The 23,749-nt window shown below is 30.5% G+C and overlaps 1 protein-coding gene across 1 annotated transcript in view; it reads right to left on the bottom strand.

Moving 5' to 3' along the window:
• The window catches only part of LOC118184263 (very long chain fatty acid elongase AAEL008004-like), a 75,186-nt gene extending 52,538 nt beyond the window's left edge, over positions 1 to 22,648 (bottom strand). Inside the window, exons 1-2 of the mRNA XM_035353916.2 lie at positions 22,425 to 22,648; positions 4,063 to 4,179 (exon numbers count right to left, since the gene is read on the bottom strand). Coding sequence (XP_035209807.1) covers positions 4,063 to 4,129 — 67 coding nt within the window. The 5' untranslated portion in view covers positions 4,130 to 4,179; positions 22,425 to 22,648. The remainder of the gene's footprint in view (positions 1 to 4,062; positions 4,180 to 22,424) is intronic.
• Between the last annotated feature and the right edge of the window lie 1,101 nt (positions 22,649 to 23,749).

The raw sequence follows: 23,749 nt of genomic DNA, 5'->3' as shown, positions 1-23,749 counted from the left end.
AATTGAATGAAAAAGGATTTAAAGGTTACTATAGTTTAATCTGAACCTTCTTTATTTATAGTAAATGGCGGCTTAACATAAACCAGTCCATATATTTAGCCATGTTTAGTTTTTTAAGACCCTCATTTCTCAAAGAAATCTTCCAGATTTTTTTAGGGTATAAAAGGAATTGTTTGAAAAAAAATTCTATGTTCTTTTTTGGCTGTATGCTAATCTTTTTATTCTATATTAGTTTAAAATTTTTACCTTGAAATTTTGCCTAAAATCAAACGGCGAACCCTAGGTGTGCCCAAACCGGGCTCACCGATAATCTAGGGCAACTGAGAGTCTGTATTCTTTGTTTCTCCTCATCTCATCGGTCAGTTCATTGACAACAACGCTCGTTTCAGCACTCTTTTCTATTCAATTGAAGCTCTATTCAATCCGTGTGCCACTTTGGACACACCCACAGAATTAAAAGATAAGTGCTATCTTCACAAAATTTTATTTGTGTACTCCTCTAGGCCTAATTAGACTGCCTACCTTTTTTTTAATCAAAACTCCAACTTTAAAAGGTAGCGTGATGGAAAGGGTTAAATGACTGTGAAATTTAAATAATGAATATTTATGAACAGCAATTTCATTAATAATAATTTAGTTAAATTAAAATATTTTGGTTCAAAATAGAATTCGCAACAATTTATCATTTTTCAAGCAAAAGTAATACAAAATTTATGGCAGGAATTAAATTTAGTTTCCATTTAAAAACTAAACACAATTTTTGTATTGAAAATGGACAACAAAATGCACACATCTAAAATATATAATCAGCTGTTTATGCAGAGGTAAATCATCCCGAAGTCAAAGATAATAAAAATCATAATCACCAAGAAGACAATAACAAGTTTTTCATTCAGTTTTGTATGATGATAAGTTTGTTTTGATATATTAGATTATGTAACAAACAAATTTACATTTTATGAAACTGGTGTTTATCATTAATGTTGTAATGGCATTGTATTACAAATGTGTAAAACCTATAAGATTTGCAAAGTTTATTCACGACTTTTATTAGTCTATCTTATGTAGGATGTGAGATAAATATCTAGTTAAATGAGCTAAGTGTCCATTTAAAGTGACGTAGTACTTAAAGTAAACTCACGTAGTACTTAAAGTGACAAACTTCTCTTTAAGAAAAAAAAAAACTGATATTTATATAACATAAGAGAATATAAGAACAAGCGATTAAAAGATTTAATAACATTTAGCAGTCTTAAGAATATCATATTCTGTGAATTAATATTGTTAACTGATTGCTCATTTCACTTAAATTTGATGCAGAGATATTCAGGAAAATGAATTTACAATTACAGTAAAAGACCCATAGGTTGATCTTTACATTATGGTAAATTGGCGTTTTTTGGCGAAAATTTGGCGACCAACTCTCCTACAGCAACCCTCTATTTTTTTTTTCCCGCCGCCATTTTGTCTTCACGAAGTAAAAACATGTTTCTTTTCTTTTTATCTACTGAACACTTCTTCCAACAATCTACTAGCCGAATTACACTTATGCTAGAAATTTTATCTAACAAAACTGCTTAATCATGACAAATATTCACTGCAAAATTGGGAAAAAGTGCACAATACCATACTCCTTACGCGTTTTTCAAAATAACACATACACATAAACCATGTACACGCCGACTTATTTTTACTTAAAAAAACATCCCAGAATTGCACAAAAATGGCATTGCGCACACTCTTCATTATATCCATGTACACTGCTTTTTACTCATAAATTAAAAATTTCACGAAAATACATGACAATTTTCTCAATCTTTAAACCCGGTAAAAAGAACATATATGAAATTACCTGATCGCGAAAAAGTATTTACCCTTTCCAAATATGAACATTTCCACATATAAAATAAATAAAATATCCAAAAACTTTTACCTCTAAATCATCTATTACATTATACACGTCACCAACGAATTCATACCGCAACCATTACAAATACTTATTGTCAGATATTTAAATTATTTCCATGCACGTTTACTTCAACTAAAACGTATACCAAATTCCTACAAACATAAAATTCACAAAATAACTATCATTTAATTAAAATATAATTAAATTCAAAAACACTACTTAAAATATAAATGAGCACATACATTAAATTAATACATACATAAATACCCATTTCGAATTCACTTTAGTTACGGCCATGGGATCCAAAAATTCACGAACACTGTTTCACACAACACAGAATAAAGCCAAATACAAAATTTCCAGATTTTTTCCCGATTTCCCCCCTTTTCCGATTAAAGAACCGTAATTCGTCCATTAATATCACATGACATATCCCATGATCTCTCATTTCCCTCACACAAAATAATGCGTAATCGGAACTGAGTACTGCTCACATTATTACCAAAGTGCCAGGTAGTAACCTTTATCGCCTCCAAAATGTGGCTAAACTACCAGTTACCATATTGTAAAGATCAACCGACCCATAATTTGGCGTATAATAGTTTGGCACACCTGATAATCTGGCAGCCCTTTCTCCGGCATTCATCTTGTAAGATGTGCTACTAGCTACCAAAAGCGTATTTTATCCATGTATTTTTACTACTTTTCAGTCAAACCTTATGCTAAATTTTAACTTAGCGTTTATCTATCATTAATTTCCTTTATTTATTTAAAAGGGCTCATAATTTTGATAAAAATATTAAAAAGGCAATAAAATGGAAATACGTGACTTTAACAATTCACTGAAAGCTAAATAATTCTTATTGGCTGGATAAAATTAGGAATAGATAGATGTATTGTAGTCGAGGAATTTTGTATTGGATCTTTTACTGTTTATGATAGCGATAGACATAAAGAAAAACTACAGAATTCCCTATCTGAGTGTTTTGTTTTCTAGAAGTGTTCGATACTCAACAAATATTAGAAAAAGAAAAAGAAATACCAAAAGAGAAGAAAACAAATTCAGCGATGCTCAACCAAATAGATAGCGTATTGTATATATGGTTAAGAGCAAAGAGATACGAAGCTAAAGATAATTGAAAAAGCTAAAGTAATCTCATCAAGAAATGAATTTGCCAAAAAATTATTGTTTGTTTTGGATTTGTGCAATATTTTAATTTTTTGTTTTGGAAAAGTAATTAAAATTCAGTTAATGCTTTGTAAAACTGATTAAATACAATTAAACTGTGAATAAAATTACCTACAAATAAATTTTACTTTTTAACGGTGCAAAATTTCTGCATGCAATTTTTAGTTTCCATTCTGTCACAAGAAAAAATTGTTTTATTATAAAATTCGGTCCATTAATACGGCATTGCTGAATTCCCGAACATATTGTATTATTAGAATTTTGCTTTAGTGGGAAAACGTGAAGTGGGTTTTTATACTTAATGTAGCGAAATTGTTTCTAGAAACACCAAATCTAAAGATGAATGTATATCACTGGATAAGGAGATAAGGTTCTTTAGTTACAAACTACCAGCACTCATAATAGATAAATTCATTTTGAACATCGTGCAGATATGGTACATTCATTTTTTGATTTACAATGTTTCTTTTTTCGAGCTTACATTACTGAAAAGCAAAGATTTTTAACTTTTGAAAAAATCCTCTATTTTTTAAATTATTCTAAAATCACATTTGGCAACACTAGCTAAGTATCTGAAACCATGGCATCTCAAATAAAACTCTAATGGCAAAGTGCTATAGATACTAGTCTCAGTGTAAATTTCGAGTCATTTATCTATTTAGTCTTCATAAACATTAAACCCTTGGATTTTATTTCTTCTTACGTAACGCTCAATTTGAGGGATAAAAAGGATTTGATATATCTGAAATGTACAAACTGAATAAACAGAGCATTGAAATAAAAACAACTCTTCAAATTTTCTAGAGGTCAAACACTGTTTATCACTCCCCTTAATTCTTATATCGCTTCAGCTCGTGGTTGAAGTACGTTGTACTTACATGATTAGGTCAGAGAACAGGTCATACAAATGTTACACTGCTTCACCTAAATTTAAAAATATGACAAAAACAGATCAATTGCTTACCACTTTTAGACATCATCCAAGCATAAAACTCGAAAGGAGCCCTAAATCCTTTGGCCACGTATTCCATGTTGAAACTAGGAGCCTCAGACAGTCAGTCGTTGCGTGCAGTTAAGCTACCTGAAAAAAAATTGTTTATCAAACTTAAAGATTTTAGAAATATTTTTAAGTTATTCTACATACAGCTGTGACTACTATATGTGCAGCTAGTACTCTCTTGTGTACCATCTTGGGATCCACGTAGCAAATTAATGTCATATTAATGTATCTAAATGAAATACCATACGAAGCGAATATTCATAAGCAAAATACTGTAATTTATAAGATTTGCTGAAATTTTTAGTTTTAGAAAAAGCCGATTTCATTTCCAGAGTAACAACAAATTACCTGAAAGTCTTTCGTACATTTTTTTACATGTAGTTCATGTGTTTAATTTATTCTTTAAATAGTTTATACGCTTAATCTAAGTTTTCAAGAAAACTATATGCCCATACGAAATATTTCCTCGAAAACTCGTAACAGAAGGTTAAAAAACTGTCAAAATTTAAACAGTATTATCAATATTCTGTTCGCACATTTTTTAGACGATTTTCATTGTATTTATAGAAATATTTTACTAAATAGTTTTGTGTTTAAATGTTACATTTGATAATTCTTAATCTTCACTATTTTTCTACACCGTGGTTTTCAAAACAATAAATGCTTTTGTATCCTAATCCTATTCCTCTTGAATAGCTTTCCAGAATGCAAGGAGAGTTGTAAGTTGACTTTTGGACCATTTGCTTTTTAAATGTCCGAAAGCGCAAACATCCATGGATGATACATCAGGAGATTTAGTAGGAATATAAGTGAAGGGTATGGCATTGTTACCCATTTCTTCCAGGAAATGAACAGTAGATTTTGATATGCGGCTTCTTGCTTTGTCTTGATGTAGTTCTACTGATTGATGGCACTGTGGGTGAAGAGAAAGTATTTCATATTTGAAAATTAGGTACAAAATAAATTCCTGATAAGATGTGAAGCTGAATGTAATCGTTTTCTGCATTCTCTTTAATTTTCATTTGCCGTTATATTAAAAACCAGCAACAATCATAAATCCCTTGGAAAAACGTTTTTAGATTCTTTGAACCCTGTTATAAGGTTGCTTTCTTTTCTTTGATGATAATAAATGAATCCATTTTATTGCTGTCATTTAAATACATCCAGTATTCAAACTCCATCTGTTGTGATAACATTTTTCCATTTTTGTCCGAATAATTGCATCTCATACAGAATTCTGCAGCGCGTTCTGCTTTCGGCAGTATGTCATGGAGAAAGACAATATACATTACGTTTTTTCACCTTTTTAAGATTCATATCAGCATTAATCGCTTTGCTTATGGTTGGCATTCGAAACATTCCGTTTTTTCCTTGGATGTTTATTTTGAAAATTCTTTCGCCTTCAAGCCAAACTCCGATGTTATTTTCCATTCTTTCTGGAAATATTATCTATCGTCGATTTACATACTGGAAAATAAATAACTAGATACAAATAATATTCTTCAGAAAGAGCACAAACATAGCCTTCCGTCCACTACTTCTTTAAAAGCGCCATTTTGCACGAAAACAGAATTTTCAAGTTTACACTTTCAAAAATATAATTGCAGTTCAAAAAAGTTTTCCAAACAGGATTTTTTTAACAGCAAAGCAAAATCGTCTAAAGGTGTGCAAACAAACTCTGTATATATTATTTTATTGCACGCTATTATACCAAATTTCCCTAAATAAATAAGATTTAAAATATATGTTTTGTATCTTCGTAACTAATGTGCCCAATGGCTTACGTTAGAGTACTATGAATTGTGAGATTAAGATTGTTCAGAGAAAATTAGAGTCTGCAATTAAAGAAAAAGAGTTTGCAATTATTATTAACCATCGTATGTCAAAATTCCGGAAAACTGAATTAAATGCTGAATATTCTATGTAAGAACGTTTTTAAGAATCACAACCACTAATTTCACTGTTATTAGCTTATATTTGGCTCCTCTTTTTATTCTTAACTGTAATCAGTTTGCATGTATTGGATTGGAAAGAAAGTAATTTCGGTTTGCACAAAGAGATAGCGTAATTTCGTTTTGTTATACTTCTGTCAATCTTATAATTTTCTTTCTCCTGAAATTTGGCAGCTGACGACTTTAGGCAGCTATGGAAACAAATTCTGCGTATTTTCGTTTGAAGTTGTTAATTTACGGTCAGTTTTAACATTTTCGACATATTTTACTTTATTTTTATAAAGGCAAGAAAGCGGCTGAGACACACAGAGAGATACGTGAAATGTTAATTGTTGATTGCTTAACAGAACGCATGTGTCTGGATTGATTTAAAAAATTCATTCTGGAGATTTTTCAGCCGAAGATTTCACTTGAAACGTTCTATGCAACCTTCTGAAGTTGTGAATGACAAAATTAAAGCCACAATTGAATCGAATCATCGTATAACAGTGCGAGATATCGCAAAATTGTTAAATGTATCACACAAAACAATTGATAATCCCATAAAATGTCTCGAATTCGTTAAGAAGCTAGATATTTGTTTTCCGCATGAATTGAAAGACGTTCATTGAACACAACGAATCAATATTTGCGATACGCATTTCAAACGTAATGCAGTCATCCTTTTTTTAAACGAATTATCATTGGTGATGAAAAATGGATCATCTACATTAATCGAAAAAGATAATGCCCCTAACATGATGAATCCGAACAAATGATATCGAAAGTTAAATTACATCAGAAAAAGATTACTTTGTCAGTTTGCTGGGGTTATAAAGGTGTGTATTTTGAGCTGCTTCCGAACAACCAAATGATCAACTCAAATTTTTACTGCCAACAGCTAAAGTCCAGAATTTTCAAATGGCAAAGGAATCGGGTTCCACTAGGACAATGCGAGGCCTCGTACATCTTTATCAACACGTACTGAATTTCTAGAGTTTGTTTGGGAAGCAATATACCCCCATATAGCCCCGACATTGCACCAACGGATTATTATTTACTTCACAGCTTGCAAAACTTCTTAAATGGCAAAAATTTCAGTAATAAGGAATGATCTCAAATCACACTTGGTTGAGAATTGTGCTGATAAGGACCAGAAGTTTTATGAGGAGGAAACAGGAAGTTACCAGAAAGATGGCAAAGGGTCATCGAACAGAATGAAAAGTATTTGACTGATTAAAGCTCATTTTTGTATAGAAAAAAACTGAATTTTATTTTACACTAAAAATTTTAATTACTTTCATGCTAACCCTATATATGTAAGGCTTTAAAGTACATCTCAGAGCTTTAGCATTTTTTTCACATGTGAGGCAATGTTAAATACATATTCTAATAGACATGATCAAGGAAGTTTGTTTTTAATTTTGTTAAATATGTCATATATAGCAATAATTTTAGTCTAAAAATTTGAGGAAATTAAAGTTGATGTAATTTGGAACACAACTTTATATAATTTAGGGTGTAACTAAATTTATCTTTAAAACTTCACAAAAAGGATGTGTGTCAAGGTGTACATTGTGCGTTGAGAAAGAAAAAGGTTTTTCTGTACAGATTTGTTGCTATGACATTACCTTAAACACGAATGTCAATTAGACCGGAACTTATAAATGATTCCAATGCACCAAGACATTCGCGACGTAACTGAGATTTAAATGTTATTGCACGCAAATGGGAAACACGTGTAGGGAAGCTGTTTACAAAGTAAACGGTAATTCGTGCAATTTGAATACACATGAAAGCCGAGATTAGGTAACGCGGAATTTAAAAGCTATTAGCATTACGCAAAAGTTTTCGAAAAAAACTGAGTACTTAATAACATAAAAACAAAATTATCTGGAGAAAAAAATTTTAATTGATGAGGAAAAATTCTAAAATTAGCTAGGGTAAAATCCACTAAGTAATATCCATTATTTTTCTTAAATCAAGTACAGTTCTAGCCAGGTTAATTTATTAACTATACTAATAGCACTTCATTGTATATTGCCAAACAAGTTTTAAAAAAAATGCTCAAAAGTAAGCTTTTTTACCTCTTTATTTCCAGCTTTCTCCCCTGCCATTACATACACAAACTAAATATCTTATGCAGAATAGTTAGGAAACATTAAATATTGTCATGATTTTATGATAAAGAGGAAGTTTTAAAATTCGATTAAAAAGCAATACAGAATCAAAAATCTATGAAAACTACATATTAAAATTAACAGACTGATTAAATATCAGAATGAAAGCAGAAAAATTATAATTAAACCTGTCAGCATATAGACTCTATGAATACGTTCTCCGAATATAAATTCCTGATAAACATTTTAGATCTACATTGATGTAGAAAAATGTAGAGAAAAAAATGTTGTAAGGTAATACTCTACACTTCGTTTCGACCTTTTTTTTTTTTTTTTTTTATTTTGTCGATATCCTCTAGAACTATTATATTCAAACAAGAAGGATTCTCTTAAGAAACTATAAGTCAGTTTGTAGAGTCATTAGGTTAATTGGAAGCAGAAACGCCTTCGCCAGGAATCGAACCACGGACCTCTGGAATACCGGCCCAGCGTGCTACCGTTACACCACAAAGGCACGCTAGGGAAGTGGGAAAAATACCTTATAAGTAAAACAAATGAAGCAAAAAATAATATTCTGTGCTAAAAACATTATCAGTTATATCACTGTGTTTTATAATTTACGATATTTATATCGTAAATTACTGATATTTATATCGTAAATTATTATTATTACACAATAATATCACTGATAAAAACATTATCAGTGATATTATTGTTTTTTTTATAATTTACGATATTTTTCTGTGATAGGTAGATAATTTTCAGATATAATCTTTCAAAAGAAAATGATTTCAAGTTTGAAACGAAATGTTGAACAACACAAATCTTATGTAAAAAAATACAGACTGTTGTTTGTCTACTTTATAAATACTCTTCTATCAGGAAAACGTGTATCTTTCTCAGACCTTGGCATATAGTAACTCGCTAAGCATGATTTCAAGTGCATTATTCATAAATTTTTGGATCCAGTGCGTAACAGTGATGAACCGTTTCGCATGGATTATTTAATCTTAATAAGCCTATTTTGTCACCGCCGGTCACTTCCGGATGCTTGGCTTGACATGCTCCGTTCATTCAAGTTCCAAATATACTGCTGCTAGTTATTATTAAAAATAGTTGTAAGCTGATTTCCTCTGACTCAAAATTGCATCACGTGCATCATATCTGTTATAGAAGCAGCTCAAGATGTTTCGATGACGCATGTCTGCTCATGCGCGCCATGTTACCTTTTCTTCTATCTATCTTTCAGTATAATTTAATGGATATGCTGCTTACGTTTTTGTTATTGGTTTGTGAACATTAATTTATCTCTCAAAAATCATATGTGGGGGGGGGCGATGGAAATAAAAGATTTCAAAAATCTAAAAGATCTAAAAGAAACACTGACAGTAAAATTTAATGATAATATCTTGCTATTTATTAACTGTTTTCTTATCGTACACATCTAACAAACCTATTTTTTAAGAAAATTAACAACCCTCCCCTCCCACACACACACCAATTATATTCTTATCGTCTTTTGAGTAAGAACGGAACGAAATTTTACAGAAGCATAACTTAACTTAAATTTATAGTGTTTCTCAGAAATTTATAGAGGTGCTTGTAATTGACTACTGCTATTCACCTATTTGTTTATGCTCATTCTACGAAAATTCGTTTTCCCAAAGGCCTTAATTAACATTTTTTTATGGTAACGTGTGAAATCAGAAGAAAATTTTTACTTTTACGAAGAAATAGAAAAAATATAGTTCAGCTCTTGTTTATGCAATGATCACTGAAAAGTAACTCAGTTTTCAGGAGAGTGAATGTTGAGTAATGAAAGTAACTCAGTTTTCAGGAGAGTGAATGTTGAGTAATGAAAGTAACTCAGTTTTCAGGAGAGTGAATGTTGAGTAATGAAAGTAAGCTACATTTTGTTTTAAAATTTCATCTCACATACTCTCACACGTTCTGTTTAATACATTTATATTAAAATGCATCATTCAAACTCTATGAATCATTCGATAATTATAACCAAAAGATTCGTAATTCTTGGATTTTATTAGTCCAAAGGGGCAAGTTGCCCAGAAGAGCAATTAATTTCATTTTGGCATTTTGCGATGATTCACTATAAAAGGCGAATCACTTTTAAATTGTTGCAGCCAAATATTACAGCCTTGTATTATATTTAAGGAAAATAAATAATGAAGAATTTGCATAAATGTATATATATTTCTAACGTTGTGATAAAACAACTTTACCTTGAGCCATCACGTTTTGAATAACGTAATCCTTCACCGAATATAGGCATCTGGAAGCTCTAACTCAGAGTTTGGAATTTGTTTTGTTATCGATTTCATATTTTGTAACACTTTAGCGAATTTTTGATTAACGAACTCAGCGATTTCAAAGGTAGCAATGGCAACACTGTGCGAAAAAAAAAAAAACATTTTCATCTCCAGCGCGCGAGACTGTGTGTCGGAAATTCTAAAGATATGCTCATTTTAAAATTATTTTGCGATATTGATGTTGAATTGAATTTTATGGTTTACGTTCAAAGAACTTTATATTTAATAAATAAAGATAGCACACGAAATGTTAAAAAAAGCAAGCTCCTTTGGGCGTAATATAAAATCTGAAATAGTTCAAAAATGTTTTTGAGAGAGATTAAAATAGTAATCAAGTCTTGGAAATGACTAATAGAACTTGTAAGTAAATAATTGATTAAGAAGCATAATTCCTAGAGTAGAATATTGGTAGGTGAAGAGAAGTTGGAAGGTGAAGGCCCTTTTAACTCATCTTAAAATCTGTCACTGAGTTACACACAGTTAACTATTAACTGTCTTACTGCATAATTTGTTTATCAAAATAGGTTAAAAAATTGCATATTTCTATTACATACTTAAAATCTACATATATTTTAGAGTTATACAAAAAAAACTTTTTGCAAAGGAGTTTTTTTTCCTCCCAATAAAGAATTGGATCATAAAAACAGGTTATCGGAAAATTGAAATTGAAGAATAATCATGTTAAAGCAAAATTTTGAAAATTAATTTGGTTAAATTTTATGAAATACAAAGGTAAATCGTATATACTATTGAAAATATGCAAAAGCTTTTAGAATTTTTAAAAAAATTTAGGCTTATTTAAAAACATAACACTGGTTTACAAGATAAAAATTAAACAATAACCTGAAGGCCATAATAAAAATTTCTAGAGAAAAATTGAAGTTCTACTAGTTTCATCAAATTTATTATTTATTACCAATTATTGTTAAAAAAACACTGAAATCAAAGCAATAAAGTTAATGTTTCATTAAAGAAATATCAGGAATACAAAGCAAGTACACAGCGAACATAGGCGAGACAAAAATATTTTATAAATCCTGCCTTTCCCGAACTGCATTAAAAAAATAAATGAACAATATCATCAAACACATATCTTAAAAAATTTATTGTCTTTTTGTAGGTCAATTTGTTTTAACAAAAAAACAAATGTCTCCTCAGGTCAAACTGGGAACATATTTTGCACATGACGGGGCTTGATTGAAGATGGCGAAATCTTTTATGTCGTGCCGAACTTCGAATAGTTACGGATTGCAAATACACAGTTTTTTCATTCTAATAAAAAAGTCGTGATACCAGAAACAAAGACCCAAATAAATTCCTTGTCAAACCACAACTCTCAATTTAGTGGGCCACCGTCACACATGGGTAGGTTAAGGCAACGCATTTTACACGAAATGCTGTACTTCATAACACACAGCATCTCAAGTTTGTGTAATCAGATACCGTGAATAGTACCAACAGGATATGAAACTATTTAACTAACGTTGTTATGATGCTCAGATATAGTCTGAAATGCTTCCTCATCTGTAACCCCTCATTAAAGTTTAAAAAACTTGCCTACAAACCCTAGTTTTTTTAGGCAAGAAAGTACACCTATTATTAGCAATTATAGCAATGGCAATCTTACATTCACAAAAACATCTAGATTTAAAGTGTTGACGGAAATAAACACTTACTTCATTCATATATTGATGACTAAATGCACTCGCTCGAAATTCTTTAACACAATAACCTCAAAAATATCAAAATATTTCGCATTATATGTGTATTCAAGGTACTATTGTTAAAACTGCCTTTTTAAGCGTTGGGTTTAAGGATGAATAAATAAATGCTTTTCAATTCCAACTTGGCAAGCATTTTAGCCCAAAGGGGCAATTTTCCCAGAAGGGTTATTAACTTCGTTTTGGCATTTTGCGTTGGTTCGCCATAAACGTCGTTTCACTTTTCAAATTGTTGCCACCAAATATTAGAACCCTGCATCATATTTAAAGAAGGTTAACTAATGAAGAATCTGCATGAATGTGTGTATGTTTCTCGCATTGTGAAAAAAACTAACGGTGCCTAGAGACATCAAATATTGAATAACATAGTCCTCCACTCGAATATGGAGATCTGTAAGCTCAAATTTGGAATCTAGAATTTGTTTTATTATTTATTTGATATTTTTTAAAACTTTAAAGAATTATTTTATTAACAAACTCAGCGACTTCATAGGGATAAAAGGCAACACTGTACGAAAAAGAAAAATATTTTTATCTCCAGCGCGCGAGACTCTGTACTGGAAATTCTACAGATATGCTCTTTTTAAATGATTTTGGGATACTGCTGTTGAATTTAATGTTATGGTTTAAGTGTGAAGAACATGATATTTAATAAATAAAAATAGCACACGAAACGTAAAAAACACATTCCTTTGGGCGTAATATAAAATCAGAAAGCTTTTAGATTTTTTTATCTACAAATTTTAATTAAGAATTTTTAAATACTTTTTATATAGTAATATTTTTGAGAATTTTTAAAAAAAATTTCAAAAACGTTTGTGTCGTACAAGTGTAACAAACTTCTCAAAGAAATAAATTCCATTTTTTCAAATTATTCATCTAGACCATCAAAAGAAAATTGTTAAACAAGAAGATGCTTTACTTGATAATGCTCATGCTCTGCTTTGTAAAATATTCTTGAAAGTTAAAACATTAATTCTGAATTATAGCTAAACATCAGTTGTTTTTAAGGTTTTGTTTATTTCATAAAAGCAAAACAGGGTCCTAACTTCGCTGAGATATTTTTGAAAAGATTAAATACATCAGCCACGAGTAGTGAATGTAAAACCAAAATGTACTAATACTAAAATATTTTGTTGAGATTTTCCCTCAAAGCGATCGAACAATTACAATTACAAATAGTTAATTTTCATTTCTCCTCCCAAAATCTTTTTTAGGTTGTCAAAAGTCTCAATTGAATGGACATTTCAAGTCCCTTTTAAAAATACTTCAAATACTCGTAAATGCCTTCATTTTCACAGGTATAATTTTGTCATTTTATGATATGCAAACATTTAAGTTTTTATGTACCATAAAAATTTCGCAATGCGTCATCACCAGCTGTGTGCGCCGGAAATTATTGGGAAAAACCCTAAAACGGAGAAATTTTTGCGTGCGAGTCCATTTCCAGTCAACCATATGAGATAATTATTGCTAAGTTTCTTGCGCATCAAGGTTAAATAAATATCCAAAGCAGCGATCCAAAACATCGTCATTTGACTTAAATTTTTTCAGGTGTCCATCATAAGAAAATTTTCGTTTTATCCAGTTAATATATCAGTTCTAGTTGGTTTCTGTCCATTGGAGAAAATGCAATGCCAAGTTTCAAAAATTTTGATTAACTCCGCCTAGCATAATTTCATGTAATATGATAATTTATTTAATTCTCTTATTACAATATTTATATGTGACTATACACTTATTTCAAGAACAAACTGTTTCTAAAACCCAAGCTTTCTTAATTTGCTTGTTTTTGATGTAATTAAAATATACTATCTATGGGCAATGGATTACTGTACTGATAAACCTTAAGTTTTCATCAGATAATCAATATTCGATTTAACTTTCATACAAGTTAAAATATGTTAGAATTTTATTACATACTGAAGAAATATTTCTTCTTATATTGCACAATTTATTTTTTTAATCACGGTAATTCTTTATTCGAGTACCCCTATACTGTATTCTAATTATTTCTGCGGATTGTGCCAATAAATACATTAGGAAAAAAATCGGAAAATTTTCAGATTTTACATTACCCCCAAAGGAGCGTTTTTTTAACGTTTTATGGGTTACTTTTATTTATTAAATATCAAGTTCTTCGCACTTAAACCATACAATCCAGTTCGACAGAAATATCGCAAAATAATTTTTAAATGAGCATATCTTTAAAATTTCCGATACACAGTCTCACGCCCTGGAGATAAAAACGTTTTTTTCCCGTACAGTGCTGCCATTCCTCACTTTGAAATCACTGAGTATGTTAATCAAAAATTGTTTAATGTCTGACAAAATATGAAATGGGTAATAAAACAAATTTCAAATTCCAAATTAAGGCTTCCAGATGCCCGTATTCAGGAGGAGACGTACGTTATTCAAAATTTGCCCAATGACAGAAACATACATACATTTATACAGATTATTATTTAATTTCTTATTTCATCATTTATTATTTAATTATTTATTTTTACTTCATTATTTAATTTCTTTAAATATAATACAGGGCGATAATATTTGGTGGCAACAGTTTGAAAAGTGAAACGAGCATCCAGAGTGATTCGACGCAAAATCGCAAAACGAAAACGAGTCTCCCAAGGACAAAAGCCCCTTTGGAGTAAAATTTTATGTTTTATGTTGTGTTACGTAAGTAGGGGAAACTATAAAGAGTTTTAGTTTAGGGAATATGAAAAATTTTCCATTGCCTTACATTTTGAAGTAAATCATTAAAATAATATTTCCATTATTTGAACTGCTAACAAAAATTAATGTTAACATAGCTACCTTCATCTTAACCGAGACGTATAGTAATAAACAGTACTTTTCCTTTTTAATAACGAACTGCATTCTTCTACTATGAGATTTGAGGTAGCCAGAAAAAGGAAATTTATGAATTTGTTACTTTATCAAATACTTTTATCAATTCGTGAAAGACCAGGATGAAAATACTTGATTTACTATCATGAATTTAAATTATGAAGTAGTCTTGGAAAGTGCTTTTCCATTTTAAACCTGAATAAAAACGCTATAAAAGAGCCATGTGCATTAACACCTGAACGTTTATAATAACGCGCATATAATATTTTTAACGAGCATAGTATTCCTCAGGTATAACCAAAAACGTCGTTAAATATTGCAGAAATTCGTTAATAATAATACTTGTACCAATATAATGCATTCTATAATCGATTTATATTCGATAATGCATTCTGTAATAGATTTATATCAATTTATATTTGACTCAATATATAAACAATATTATTATATTCGACTCAGTATATAAATAATATTATTATATTCGACTCAGTATATAATTATTATATACTGAGTCGAATATAAGTGGTAATTATTTCGTGTTAGTCAGTTTCGTGGAGTCAGATTTCCTTAGGATTCCTCTACGAACACGTCTTTCCCTTTAGGCAGATAACTCTCGAGTGCTTTACTGTAGTCAAATAAACTAAACCATTCTAGTCAACAGAGCTGTCAGTCCACTCTGATGCAGTCTCTTACTTTAAAATAGGCGCTTCAAGGACATAACGGCCATACTCTCATCTACTATTAAAATGCGTGTCGTGATCTCCGCACAGAGATTAAAGTATCGGATCTTTTTTAAAGAGTAATCGTTGTCCGAGCTCGGTAAAGTGTTCATACTAATGTAACAGCATACAGGCAGAAAAAGAGAGAGCTAATGTATACAAAGTGGAATAAAATAAAGCGTTTCGAAATAAAACAAATGAGTGTATACTTACATTTTTTTTTTATCCTACGCGAAGCATAAGTTGGTTATTAGATCGTTTCGTTGTACTGGAGGGTTTCGTAAAAGCGAAAATGTTTAAAAAATGCAATTTGAGACAGCAGATTCAAAGCATATAGCCATTTGAAGGACACTGTCGTTTCTTCGTTTTCTCATTTTATAAACAGGGGATTATAAAATAGAATAAATGGAATAAATATAAGTATAAAATGGAAAAAAAGTTCTTAACGGTGGTAAGCCCATTCTTCTCATGGGAGTAAAGAAGATTTTTATCAGATGATATAACAAGAATTAGTAAAATTCCGAAATGGAAAAAAATTATATATATATATATATATATATATAAAAAAAAAAAAAAAAAAAAACTCGAAGCTTTCATATTTTATATTACTCCTAACAGGGCGTTTTTTTAACGTTTTGTGTGTTACCTTTATTTATTAAACATAATTTATTATAACTATTTATTATTCTAATGATATTATTAGCCCAAAGGTCGTTAGCTCAGAAGGACTAGTAATTTCGTTTTGGCGTTTTGTACCGTTTCACCTTTCAAACTGCTGCAATCAAATATTAGACCACTGCACTATATTTAAAGAAATTAAATAGGGAATAATCTGCATGAATATATTTATATTTCTCACAATGTGAATAAACAACGGTACCTAAAGATATCAAATTTTGAATAACTTAGTCCTCCATTCGATTATGGGCATCTGCAAGCCCAAATTTGGAATTTGTTTTATTATCTTTATTATCTATTTCATATTTTGTAAAGCATTTATGAGTTTTTGATTAGAAAAACTCAACGATTTCAAAGCGAGGAATGGCAACACTGTACGGAAACAAAAATAAAAAGAAACATTTTTATCTCCAGCGCGCGAGACTGTGTATCGGAAATTATACAAATATTCTCTTTTTAAATTATTTTGTCATATTGGTGAATTGAATTTTATGGTTTAAGTGCGAAGAAACTATTTAATAAATAGGCCCACCAGCGGCCGAGCGGTAAAGTCGCTGAACACTGGTAGTTCGGTCCGAGGTTCGAATCCCGCGAACGGGCTAGCTGCATGGGTGTTTTCGTGGTTTTCCCCATGTGTAACGTGTATACGAGCCAGTTTCCCTTAGAAAGTCCTCCACGAAGGCATCCCTCCTCTTAGGCAGATAGCCCTCGAGGCTTTGCCATAATACGCACACACACACACACTATTTAATAAATAAAGATCACACACAAAACTCAGTTTTTGTTTAAAAGATATTTTTTGTATTTTTCCTATTATACTATTTCATTCTTTTTTTCTATATTCTATTCTTTGGCGTTAAAAAACGCCCTTTTGTGCGTAATATAAAATCTGAAATCTTTCAGATTTTGTGAATATAATTGCCATTACTGTTTAGAAATACTTTTTCAATGTCTATTTTGAAATGCTGAGATATATCGGTCGAGATACCGAAGACAGTTACACTGTTTACTTCTAAATAAAGCAAAATATTGCAAAATTTCCAATTGAAATGCTGAGATATATCGGTCGAGATACCGAAGACAGTTACACTGTTTACTTCTAAATAAAGCAAAATATTGCAAAATTGCCGAAAGAGTACAAATTTTGAAGATGTAAGGGTATTTGTTTTTCTATGATTGTAATAGCTTCAATTATCGTCTGTTTTGTAGTTTGTAGGCTTATAAAATAATTTAGCACTTAAGTTTCTTGCTTTTAGTAGCAGTGTATTCCTCTTAAAATGTAACACCGACTGCTAGTTGGGAGTGCTTTTAACTGCACCACGGATCCACGCGGCAAGGAAGAAGAAAATTCCTTATATGTTTATTAGTGGCCAAATAAAAGTTTAATAAATTTCCAGGACTGGCGCATAATTCTAAAGCTATACAGCGCCGTTTTTAGTCCAAAGGGATTTGAGTTCCGAAAGATTATTACTTTCGTTTTGGCATTTGGTTCGGACTCTTATAAATGTCGGTTCACTTTTCAAACTGTTGCCACCAAATGTTAGAGTCTTGCATTATATTTGAAGAAATTAAATAAGGAAAAATATGCATAAATGTACGTATATTTCTCGCACTGTGATAAAACAACGGTACATAGAGCCATCGAATTTTGAATGACGTAATCTTCCTACGAATATGGGCATGTGGAAGACCAATTATGAAATTTGGAATTTGTTTTATGATCGATTTCCTATTTTGTAAATTTTAACGAATTTTTGATTAACAAACTCAACGATTTCAAAGCGAGCAATGGCAACACTTTGCGGAAGGGGGGAGGGAACCTTTCTATCTCCAGTGCGAGGAACTGTGTATCGGAAATTCTAAAGATAGGCTGATTTTAAAATTATTTTGCGACATTGATATTGAACTTAAATTTATGGTTTAAGTGCGAAGAACATGATATTTAATAAATAAAGGTAACAAACAAAATGTTTACAAAAAAAAAAAAAAAAAAAAAAAAAAAAAAAAACGCGCCTTGGGAGGTAATCCTCCTACGAATATGGGCATGTGGAAGACCAAATTTGAAATTTGGAATTTGTTTTATTATCGATTTCATATTTTGTAAAACTTTAACGTATTTTTGCTAACCAAAATCAAGGATTTCAAAGCGAGCAATGGCAACACTCTATGGGAGGGAAAAAAAAGTTTTTTATCTCCAGCGCGCGGAGCTGTGTATCGGAAATTCTAAAGATATGCTTATTTTAAAATTATTATCTGACATTTCTATTGAACTGAAACTGAATTTTATGGTTTAAGTGCAAAGAACATGATATTTAATAAAGGTAACACACAAAACGTTAAAAAAATGCCCCTTTGGACGTAATTTAAAATCTGAAACATTTCAGATTTTTTTGTGGTGGTTTTTTTACCCCTCAAAAGGGAAAAGAACAAAATTTTGAGGAAACTGTTGGAACAATTGAAACGAAATACTGAAAACAGGAATTATTAGCCTCAATAACTGAAATTTTAGCTGAACTGGATACAGATTTGGCTTCAGTGGAGATTTACAGAATCTGATAGCATGAAAAGTTTAAATGGCGTCCGTGTGTCCCTTTCTGCTAATTGCAAAGCTATACAGATTTTCGACAGACTTCATTTAAAATTATTTTTCTTCGATAAAAAATAAGATTCTTTTTAGAAAATCCTTCAACCGATCAATTTTTAATATCCCCTTCTAATTAATATCTTCTGAATTTTTTATAAGTTCGTGATTTTAAAACGATAAAATTATTTTGTACCGAATTGAAAACAATTTTCCTGTAGAGAATGGTGATTTCCTTTATTAACATCTCATTATACTTAATTTAAAATTCGTTCTCTTTACATATTCTACTTATATATTACACTGCATTATCTAAACCAATTGATTATTCCAGAAATAATAATTTACAAAGTCTGAATTTTTTGTTTCCCTCTTGCATATAACTTTCTATTGATCAAAAATTACTCTTCTACAGATTTAAGATCCCATATAGGTAATTAAATAGTTTTATGAATATTACTAATATTAATAATTTTATGAATGAACTACATGGTGGCTAAATAAACTAATTCCCGCTTAAAACACATTTTTTTATAAACTTAATTACTTTTTAGGATGGCATTATTTGGATTATAAAATTAATTACAATTTTCATTGTGTAATTAATTTAATGTATAAGATTAATACAATATTCACTACAGTTAGCCTTAAAATCCGTACTACCCAATCCTTAAAAGGATCTTATATAAATGAAGTTTCCTCTCATCAAATCCGGTTTTTTACTGCATTTCAAAGAAACAGCGCCTGTAAAACCGTTTTCCTGTTCAACACATAGCACTGTTCGGTAACATCCATTTAGGATTTCCTCTTCCCATTATGCAGTTAGAAGTCTAGCGGCGTCGATGTCGCGTAAATTCTCGTAGCTGCTTATAGTGAAATTCCTGCTAGATAATGCTATATTAGTGCAGATTTTTTTCAATTTTTTTTTATGAAATTCGATGAATTATTTTAAATACACTATGACTAAAACTGTTACATGATGCTTTCGCACAGTCTAAGTTACCGTGTAAATTTAAAATTATAAATTTCTGAACATTTATTTTCTGCAGATTATATGTTCCCAAAGGCTGCAGTGCTTGTAAATTTAAAATTATAAATTTCTGCACATTTATTTTCTGCACATCATATGTTCCCAAAGGCTGTAATGCTGATTCAGAGGGGAAACCCAGCAGACGAATTTCTTTGCGACTATCGTTCAGCCGATCCCTTAAATATTAAAATCTTTTTGTAGTGGTTTTGATTTTTTATTGTTGCCAGTTTTCTTTCAGTTTCTTACTGTGATTAAATTACAGACTATCTTTAAAAATGTGTATTTCATATTTTGTTACCTAAATTCTTTCATTATTTAAACAGTATTTATATTGTTCATGTTTCATATTAACGTCGGCAATAAATAAAAACGAACTCTAAACTTCCTCCATATTGCTAGTATATTGCTTGCACAATTTCTCAAATATCTTTTAAGAACAGGATTGAAATTCGAAATGTCTATGGCTTAAATGAAATCATAGCTCCTCTACATGTAAATTTCCAGTTTATTCGTTGCATGGCTGAGTACCAAGCTATCAAATTTGTATATTAGGCTTTCAGATGCTACAACGGAAGCTTCAACTGAAATCAACTCAGTTCAAGCTTCCGTTGTTAATCCTTTCAGCATTTAAAATGCCAGTCAATCTTCAGAGTCCTGGCTAAGCATTTAGTTCAGTAGACTTGGAAAATTTGATAATTAATTCTACTGAATTGCCCGGTTTTGTTGTTAAAGGAGGCTTTTATAATCTTCTAACTTCGAAGTTCCTTTGTCTGCTTGCAAAATACTTGTGCTTCACAATATTAGACAGGATATTTCAGTGGAGCATTCTATATTTTAATTAGTTACAGCATTCTAGGTATTAGCGTTCTAGGTAAAATCATAATGCATACAAATATAAGCAAAAATGTAGAATTTTAATGTTAATTGCACCGTTGTAGCATCAAATATTATACCACTAATTACTCAGGATTTTCAGAAAGTTTCACGACGGAAGTCAGTAGTACTTACAAAGACATGTTGAAACGTGTATTAGAAAATATGGAGAAACATACAAACCCGTGTCTTCAAGAGAAGGATAGACATACTGAGCGTTTTCTTTATGGTAAATAACTTTCAATTATTAATCTCTCATTTAAGCCTAATTTTGCTACTCTTAAATATAGCGACGAAATAAAAGATGCATTCTGAGTACTGATATTCTTCTCAAACACGTTTCATTTTCGAACAAGCAGTGTAGATTTTTTCCTTTTTGAAGTATAAGATTCTTTTTGTGAGGAAAGCCTGATATGAAGATGCCTGTTAGTAATTCTGATCGACAATGTGCAACTCTGTTCCACGAAGTTAAGATTCAACTGTTTTTGAAGCTATTACGTTTTCAGCGAGCAATGATATATTCAAACTTTAAACACATTTTTACATTTAGGAGATATTCGAACCTAAAACACCACATAAGTTTTTAAAATGTTTCTTATAAGGTTTAAAAAATGTATTAGAAATTCTAATATTATAAATTCTTCTTTGATAAAGTACGCGAATGGGACTGGCACAATTAAAATTTTAAATTACGTTAGAACTAGCTGAGAGCTTTTTCAGACTAATTCCAGTAAGATCTGAGTAAAATAGTAAAATCTGAGTAGGAATTTGAGCAATTGTATTCTTAGCAATTTGTCCCAAACGTGATTCCCAGCAACTAGTTAACTGGCGTTTCTTTCAAGTGTAATGTGAATATAAGACAGTTCACCACAAACAGTCCTCCACGAAAACATCCTTTTTTAAAGACGATAATTATCAAATTAATTTCCATATCAAAATATTTACGTTGTATATTATGTTCCATAGCAGAATATTTACGTGGTGTATTACGTTCCATAGCAGAATATTTACGTTGTTAGTAGAATATTAACTGTTGTGTCCTATCAAATACTTAACATCACCAATTGAATTGGCTCTAGATACAGACAATACATATTTAATAATAAAAATAAAAAGGTCCAATAAATTAAAGTTTCATGTTTACATAACTAAAATAAAAATATGTTAAAAATAAAGCTAGTTTTTCCAAAAAAATATTAATTTTATTAAAACTGGAAAGAATAAGGTAATTTTTTAAAAATTGAGATTGCATATTTAATGAGCATATACTGAAAAGTAGTTATAAATAGTTGTGTAGAAACTTTAACTTAGATCCGCATAACAACATTCCTATAAAATAAAGCTTTAAAATAACATTCTTTAAAATTATTTATGAAATCTTGTAATAAAATATACATTGATTAAAATATTATTTAAATACTTAAAACGAATTTAAACTGATGTATTTTTTATCTTAAATGATATTAGAAATTATATATAAGAGTTAAACTTACCAGTTCCAATAGATTAGAAAGGTGTTCCTGGTCAGAATAAAAAATATTTTCTTTTATTTATTAACCGAGAAAAAGAACATCTGGGTCACAAACACTTTAATCGAAACTGCAACAGAAACTTGTTTGCGTTCTGCAGACGCATTCGATTCGGAACAAATATTCGAAAGACAGCAGAAGACACACTGAACGAGCGCGAAAACTATTTCTGGCCTTTTATGTTTCTGAGCTCTGTTAAATTTCTGTGACAGACATAGACAGCAAATGAAGAGGTTCGCTGAACGACGCGCGCCATTGGTCGCTGTGATCGAATGACGTCAGAAAGCGGGTGCGTAAAGAGCGAGTGAATGATTCGCCGGTTTTCTCAAGAGCCTGATATTTGGGGATCTCTTCATTAAAAACTAGAAATTAAGGAAAAACTTGATAAAGAATGTTATGATCAAATTGTTATAAAAAAAAAGAAAAATTCCAAATCTAATTCTGACATAACGAAAAAGAATTTGATGGGTTCCAATAAATTGATTACTTTCATTTTTAATTGTTTAAAGCAAGAAAAGAAAATAATTTATGTACGCAAAAAGATAAAAAGATAAATTTATAAAATATTATAGAGACAAACACATACAAGACAAGACGCAGAATCTTTGAGCAGCGTAATAAATATCCAAATTGCCAGAAAAAGTACTAAGTGAATTTAGTGATAAATTAATATATACGAAATTAGTACACATATAGAATATAATATCAAAACTAAAGTTAAAACCGATTAAGAATACATATTTCTGAGCATAAATATTTATTTTATCACTTTTAGTCCAATGTTTCCTACTATATATATTATGAAATTTTAGAACTTTCATACGTATTTATACGAATTGTTTTATTTGTCGTATCATGTAAGTAAGGGGGCACACAAACTCCTGTTGTGTAAGTTTTAATGAGCAGGGCTACAGGCAAGTGTCGTTTGTTTCTTAGTGAGCTACATTTACATTTTCATATTTTTTATTTCATTTTACATAAAACTGACATCCATCAAAATCCTACATTAATAACAATATTAAGATTCCGAGTTTTAGTGCAGTATGCAAACCTCAAAACTGAAATATGACATTTCAATAAATTGAATGACTTATTCAGGTCCAATTGACTACTTGTCGATTATTCTGTCCAACTTAGAATCGGAACTTTGCCAAGTTGCCTCCTTTTCGGGTGCTGTTTAGTTGAATTGATTTTAAAAGATTGCTCACGGAATAGAAGCAATTTTATATGCGAGTTTGATATATTGGGTTGGCAAGAAAATAATTTAGGTTTCTTAGAGTGAAGTTATA

Source organism: Stegodyphus dumicola, chromosome 12 (assembly GCF_044657685.1).
Source record: "Stegodyphus dumicola isolate Sdum_Otavi_A_Nest chromosome 12, ASM4465768v1".
In the NCBI taxonomy this organism is placed as follows: domain Eukaryota; kingdom Metazoa; phylum Arthropoda; class Arachnida; order Araneae; family Eresidae; genus Stegodyphus; species Stegodyphus dumicola.
This window is presented reverse-complemented; position numbering and strand designations above follow the sequence as displayed.